Source organism: Arachis ipaensis, chromosome B03 (assembly GCF_000816755.2).
Source record: "Arachis ipaensis cultivar K30076 chromosome B03, Araip1.1, whole genome shotgun sequence".
Lineage (NCBI taxonomy): Eukaryota > Viridiplantae > Streptophyta > Magnoliopsida > Fabales > Fabaceae > Arachis > Arachis ipaensis.
The window spans coordinates 127,244,266-127,251,734 of record NC_029787.2 but is presented as its reverse complement, the minus strand read 5'-3'; the positions used below and the strand labels follow the sequence as shown (position 1 = coordinate 127,251,734).

Sequence of the window (7,469 nt, the reverse complement as noted above, 5' to 3'; positions counted from 1 at the left end):
TTCAATTTTAAATGTTATATTTCAACGATTTACTTTTAAAATGATAAGATGTGTAGCGAAAAGACTACAAAAATTTTAACTTGTAATATTTTGGTCCTTCCAACTGAAAGGGCTTTAGTTTATCATTCAACAAAAAGAATTTAGGTTTTATAAATTTTAGATTTTTACAGAAGATAAAGTATAATGTTTTATTATTAAATATTTTTTTCTCTCATATTTTTTCTTAGTTTTACTTATGAAACAAATTTATATATATTATTAATACACTTCTCACATATTTTATCATATTTTTTTCTCAATTGCATTCTTTAGAGTTTGAACCCTAGACCTTTGAAGTGGGAAATTTTTTTGGACGGAGACCCGGGCCAACAGTCCGGCCCAGGTCCAGAACAGAGATCCAAACCCCCCAAACCGATCCGTTATCCATCCCTGTTCCCCTCCCTTACCGCGAGAGTGAGAAGATCTCTTCAGCTCGTGATTCCTCGAGGCTCCTTCCTTCAGTTCGCCGGCGACATGATCTGAAGCATGCATGGTTACTGAGGCCACCGGATTGGGAACGCGAAGCCTTTGTCGTGACTGCGCCGCCGTCCCACGAAGCTGTCTCCGAAGCAGGAGCCAGGGCATCACCAACAGCGCTCTGCTTCCTCCTCTTTCCAAGATCCATAATAACCTCTTCCCGTTAGCAATTCGGAGTATTGGGTAGACTCCACTCCAAATGTCTTCCGGAGCCTCAACCATACAATCCGAATTGATGCTCTCCCTTTGTCAGAACTTGAATCCGGATGCCACTCCCTTTATCAGAATTTGAACTCGATGACCTCCATCTTTTGCCTCCACTGGAACCACTCTGGCCCTCCTATTCCTCACGTTCCCGCAGCACGATCTCAGACACAGCGTCGCCTTGAGTTGCATGCAGATCTTCTGTCTCAGATCATTGACGATCTGGATGAAATCCTGACACTCGTGGCTCTTTGCTTGGTTCGAGCTTCTCTATTTGCCTAATTTTAATTATCCAGTAATTCTTGTGTAGTTGTTGATTTACATTCGAAGCTCTGTTCTAATAATGTTCTGTATTTCTGTAGGTGGTTTAGTGCTCCAGTTTGCTCGTAGTGTCTCTGCTTCTGCCGCTTTCGCCACTGCATGGGCTAGACGATTTCCATTTCTGGGGGTCCAAGTCATTCCCTTTTCAGGTAAATTCGCCATTAAAATTTGAATGTCTTGGAATATGGCCATAGCCTCTCCTAAAGCTATTTTAGATTTGATAGCTTGAGCTAGCTTTAGGTTGTCAGTTTCTATTAAGGTTCTGCCCATTTGTAAATTATTCACTATGATTAATGCTTGTCTTACTGCCTGGGCTTCTGCCACAGTACTTGATGTGGCTTGGATTTTTCCTGAAAAACCTAATATGATTCTTCCTTTGTGATCTCTGATAACCACAGCAATTGCACCAGTTCCTGTATCCTTCCTGAATGCTGCGTCAACGTTCGCCTTCAACCAGTTTTCAGGGGGAGGTCTCCATTTCACCAGGTTTGTTTTACTTTTATTGCCTTCTGTTTTCTGTGTGTGCTGTTTTTCTGCTAGCTTCCAGTAGATTTTCTCTAGTGCTTTAGCCCTGTAGATTGTCCATTTAGGATTTACATCCTGCTGCTGAAACATTTTGTTATTTCTTGTTTTCCATATTTCCCACATGAGAAATCCTAGCTTGCTGATCCTCTTCTCCATGTCCTCTCCCCCACCTGCTCTCAACTTCTTTATACATTCGACCACCCAATTTCCGATAGAACTTACTGTCTCCACTGTTGGGGTCCATTGGCATTCCGCTCCGAACCATGCTGCCCTAGCCCAATCACAAAGTAGTAGTGCGTGTTCTACTGTCTCTGGACTTTTTAAACATATCTGGAAAACTGGATTTGGTGCCATCTTTCTTTTATATAAGTTAGAACCTACGGGTAATATATCATGACAGGCTTTCCATAAAAACATTCTGATCTTCTGTGGTACTTCCATTCTCCATACCTCCCTCCATATCTCCCTTTTGTCTTCACTTGTTGATGGATTTCCATATTTGCTATTCTGCTCAACTCTTCTTGCAGCATAGTATCCAGTTCTTATTGAGTAACTCCCATCTTCCCTCCATGGCCAATACAGATGATCTTCTTTGTTCACTACACTAACAGGGGTGCTAAGTATCTCCTTGCAAATTTCTTGGGAGAATCTGCTCTCGATCTTTCTTTTATTCCAGCCTTCCCCATTTACAATGAGATCCTTAACCTTTGAGTCATCTGTACTGTTTGTGTTAAGAGGGCTGCTCCTGCCTGCGATCCAATTGTCCTTCCAGATGCTCACTTTGGAGCCATCTCCTATGCTCCACTTTGCGCATTTCCTTAATAGCTCTCTTCCATGTAAGATACTTCTCCAGACCCATGAGGTGCCTTTTTTACCCGTTGCTGTCCAGAAGTTGCCGTCCGGAAAATACAACGATTTTAAAATTTGTACCCAGATTGCATTTGGATTTTTGAGAGCTCTCCATGCTTGTTTTGCCAGGTAGGCAGTGTTTTGTTTTTCCAGGTCTTTAAACCCCAATCCCCCTTCACTCTTGCTATCCGTGATGCTATCCCACTTCTTCCAATGAATGCCCCGTTCCTTCCCCGATGCTGCCCACCAGAATCTCGCGATCTTCGTGCAAATTCTCCCGCAAAAGCTCTTCGGGAACTTTATCACATTCATAATATACGATGGTATTGCCTGAATTACCGATTTTATTAGAGTTTCTTTGCCTGCTTGATTCAGCAACCTTTCTTTCCACCCTTCTAGTTTATTCATGATCTTCTCTTCAATCCATGCTAGAGCTTTGTTGTGAGATCTTCCCCATATGGCTGGTAGCCCCAAGTACTTTCCTGGCGTGTCCCATGTTTTCATTCCTAAAATCTCTTCTATGCCTACTCTCGTTTGTATCGGCACTTGACTTCCAAAGGAGATGCCTGACTTGTTCATATTAATTCTTTGCCCGGATGCCTCTGTGTATTCGTTTAGTACGGTTATGATCTGAAAGATCTCCTCCTCCTTCGCCTTCGCAAAAATAATGCAGTCGTCCGCAAACAACAAGTGAGTAATAGCCGGAGCTGTTGGGGCTATCTTTAGACCCGTTATGTTGCCTTTCTCTTTAGCCTGCTGCATAAGAATCGTGAATACCTCCGCTGCTAAAATGAACAGGTATGGGGATAATGGATCCCCTTGTCTAAGACCCCTCTGAGGCTTTATCTTCTTCGATAACTCACCGTTGACTCTTACCCTATAACTTGCACTTCTAACACATTTCATCACCCAGTCAACCCACTTCTCAGCGAACCCAAATTTCTTGAGCACTTTTTCGAGAAAATCCCATTCCAGCCTGTCATACGCCTTGTTCATGTCTAATTTGATTGCAACATTTTCTGATCCATCTCTTCCTTTCCTATTTAGGCTATGGTAGACTTCTTGGACGATTACTACATTATCTTGTATGAGCCTTCCACCCACAAATGCACTTTGGGTTGGGGACACTATATCCTCGAGAAGCCCTTTTAGTCTCAACACTATGACCCTGGTTATTATTTTGTAAATAAAATTGCAACAACTAATTAGTCTTAACTGATTGAGTTCTTCCGGATCTTTTACCTTTGGAATTAAAACTACTATGGTTTCGCTAATCTCTTCCGGCAAGAACCCGTTCCGAAAGAATTCTCTGACTACTGCACATACCTCTTTTTTGATTATCTCCCAGTGCTTTTGATAGAACAGTCCATTCAGGCCGTCTGGTCCAGGAGCCTTGAGGCTACCCATGCTGAAAACTGCTTTCCTGATTTCTTCTTCTGTGACCTCTGCGATCAGCTCCCTGTTCATGTCTTCCGAGACTCTTACTGAAATCTTGTTTACGACTGACTCGCAATTCCTTTTATTGTTTGAAGTAAAGAGCGCATCAAATCGTTCCTCTATGTGCTTCATGATTTCTTTCCTGTTTTGTATCCAGAAGCCCGCCTCATTTTTGAGCTTATCGATTCGGTTCCTTCCCCTTCTTTGAATGGTTGTAGCATGGAAAAAAGCTGTGTTCTTATCTCCCCATTTTAACCACTTCAACCTAGCTCTTTGTCCCCAATATTTTTCTTCCTGTTTCCATAATGCAGCTATATTCTCTTTTATCTGTTGTATTTTCTCCTATTTTTCTTGTGTTAAATCTGAATCTTGTAGCTTCGTTAATTCCTCCTTCAGCTTGCGAATTTCTTGATCTGCTCGTTTCAGAGTCCTCTTGCTCCACTTTTTAAGCTCCTCTTTACAATTTTTCATTCTTGTTGTTATTCCTTTCCAGACGCATCCTTGGACATCTTCCTTTTCCCATCCCTTTTTTACCGTATTCTCGCAATCCTCATGATCGGTCCAGAAGGCCTCGAATTTGAAACTTTTCTCTGTCCTTTGAACTTGATTTATGTCCAAAACCAATGGGCAGTGATCAGAACTGATGGCTGGCAGAGCTTTGAGTGATGCCTGCTGATATAATACTCTCCATTCCCAATTTACTAATGCCCTATCTATCCTTTCCCTGGTGATGAATCCATTTCTTGGATTTCCGAACCATGTGAATCTTCCTCCTTTTATATCTAAGTCCATAAGGTAATTCATATCTGCAAACTGCCTAAATTCTCTCACCTGATTCTGTGGCTTTGGATGTAGCCCAATTTTCTCTTCTTGGCTTAAAATGTCATTGAAATCCCCGATGAATAGCTGTGGCTCCCCCTTGTTGTTGTTATTCGCTGTGATTGTCCTCCATTGTTCTTTTCTCCTTCCAAAACATGGATTCCCATATATAAAATTACACTCCCATATTTTCCCTTTTCTATCATCAATACGAGCTTTTATATGATTATCGCACCAAAAGTAAATATTAATATTATATATTTCATTCCACAAAAGGCATAGCCCTCCGGACAGTCCCCGGGGTTCTATGTGAAATACATTTTCAAAATGTAACCTTCTTTTCAACTTTTTAATAGTACTTTCTCTAGCTCTAGTCTCCATTAGATATACTATTGCAGGCTTGAATTGTTTGCACATACTGTGCAATTCAGAAACTGTCGCGGGAGCTGCTACCCCGCGGCAGTTCCAGCTTATGATGCTCATGGTTGAGTTGGGGGCATGTGTAGGCCCGCCTCCTCAGCCGTTATGTCTTCCAAGTTATCTCTGATCTGTGATCCTTCCTCATGCACTCCTCCTTCTGTTATGCTTCTCCACCTTCTGTTCTTCTTGTTGGCCCTCGACATTTGCGTACCTTCCTCTTTTTCTTTCTGAAGTTTTACATTTCGCTCCTGTTGGTCCTCTTCCCTTCTTCTTTTCAGCTTTAACTTTTCCTCCATCCTTTGGATAAGTTCTGTTTCGTATTCTCTGGCCACTACTATTGCTTTACTGTTTTTCTGCTCTATTTCTTCCTCTTCTTCTGCTAATTCTACATAATAGAAGCCTCCTTCACTCTCTGTGATTATCTGCTTTCCTCTCTGTTTTGACTGTTCCTTATTTGTTCCAAAGTGTCTTGTTGGTCCGTCAACGTCCATGTTATTTCTGTATTGAGCCTCATCTTCTACTTCTTTTCCTATGTTTTTCTTCCTATTTTCTTCAGCCATATTTTTATTGAACTCCATCAAAATTTCTCTAATGGTAAGATTCCCTTCTCCTTCACTTGGCCCAGTTCTGATTTGTTGTCTATTCATATTGGGCCTTTGGTTAATGAAAGCCCATGTCCCTCTGTTTGTACTGTCCATTCTTCTCATGCTTGGCCCACCTTTCTCTTTATGCTTCCTAGGAATCTTGTTGCTGTCCTCCTCATTCTCTTCTGCATTGTCCTTATCCTTGGCCTCATTCACGTTTCTCATTGTTGCTGACTCACTAGCTTGCTGATTTTGTTGGATGGCTTCTTCCTTCTTCCCTTTTTTATGATTTGCTGTCCCATCATCATTTATCATGCAGATACTGTTGTGTTCCTCACCGTTCATTTTATCATCCTCAGCCCCTTTACCTTGATCTTGCACTTCTTGTATTGCCACTTGTCTCTCCCCTATTTGCTCTTGTGGATTTTCTGCTCTGTCCCAAGATTTGGCAGAGGCACTGGCTTGAGAGCTTCTTACTCCCCCTAGACTTGACCCCCCTCTGTCCTTCTGTGCCTGTCTTTTCAACCACTCCCTCCCTTGCAAACTTCTTTCACGCGCCTCCCACAACTCCTCCACCCAATTGTTCTGTTCCTCCTTTCTCCTCCTAATACCTGCCTTTCTTGCCTCATTTTCTATTGACCTCAGACCTGGAGTTGTGAGTTCAGGCCCATATCTGGGAATTTCTGGGTTTACTAATGATCTCACTAGTTCCTCCCCACATGCTCTTTTGTCATGCCCAATTCTCCCACACTTGTAACAATAATCATACAGTTTTTCATATTTGAAATCAGCCCATGACTGGCTTCTATCACTTCTTCTAAACCAGAATCCAGTCTTCAGTGGTGCTTGAACATTTATCTCCACTCTCACCCTAAGGAAGGATCTAAGCATGTTTCCTTCAACAAAGGGATCTTCAGCACTTATCACTCTCCCTAATGTGGCTCCTATCTTCTCAGCATTTTTTATATTTATTTTATCATAAGGCAATCCATGTATTTGAACCCAAATAGGAAGCTGATTGTAGTTTACCTCTTCTATGGACAGGTTTGGGCTCCACCATTGCAGACTCAGCATGTGCCCTTCTATCCTCCATGGTCCACCTTCATATGCTCTTCTTGCTTCCTCCTGGCTCTTGAAGTTCAAGATAAATGAGTTTGGTCCTGCATTAGTGATCACTAGACCTTGTGGATCTCCCCACATGTTGAGGATCGTTTTGCGTACTGTGACCGTATTCAACACCTTTTCCGTCAACACCCGGCCAACTAGCTTCTGATCTGTCTTTTCTCCATGTTGAGTTGAAGATTCTTCCAAGTCTAGAACATCCCCTTCCATGGCTGTGTTTTCTATCCTTTCCATAACTTGTCCTGCTGAGTTGTATTACTTTTTTGTTCTGTCCCTCTCCTTTGTTTTGTGATTATCTTTGAGCTTATATTTGATCTGGACTTGAGTAGTTGTTGTGATTTAAGAGCTTCGCTGTCGAAGCAGTATAACTCCACTCCTGGAGAGCGTGAGGCTCCACTCTTGGAGAAGTAGTAATTTTTTGCAACTCATTACTTAAAAATTCATTCGAATAATTAATTTAATTATATCACACAAAGGAAGGCTGTAGAATTGGGTCAGCCCAATAGAACAGAGCACTAGTGATGAGGGCTAAAAATTCAAAGAGATGTCTTCGATTTTTATTAACCAAGTTCTTTAACTATCCAGCGACAAGTGAAAAAGAATCCTATCCACCTACAAAAATTCAAACATTTTATAATTGTTAATATAGTTGTTCAATACAATTGTTAATAG

At 41.6% G+C, this 7,469-nt stretch overlaps 2 protein-coding genes across 3 annotated transcripts in view; both read right to left on the bottom strand.

Annotated features, from left to right (window-relative positions):
• The window catches only part of LOC107631869 (vacuolar amino acid transporter 1), a 20,971-nt gene that overhangs the window by 10,697 nt on the left and 2,805 nt on the right, over positions 1-7,469 (bottom strand). The window lies entirely within an intron of this gene.
• LOC110269536 lies at positions 4,195-5,154 on the bottom strand. Its single transcript, XM_021117454.1, has one exon. It carries the CDS (start codon positions 5,152-5,154, stop codon positions 4,195-4,197), a length of 960 nt encoding a protein of 319 aa, XP_020973113.1.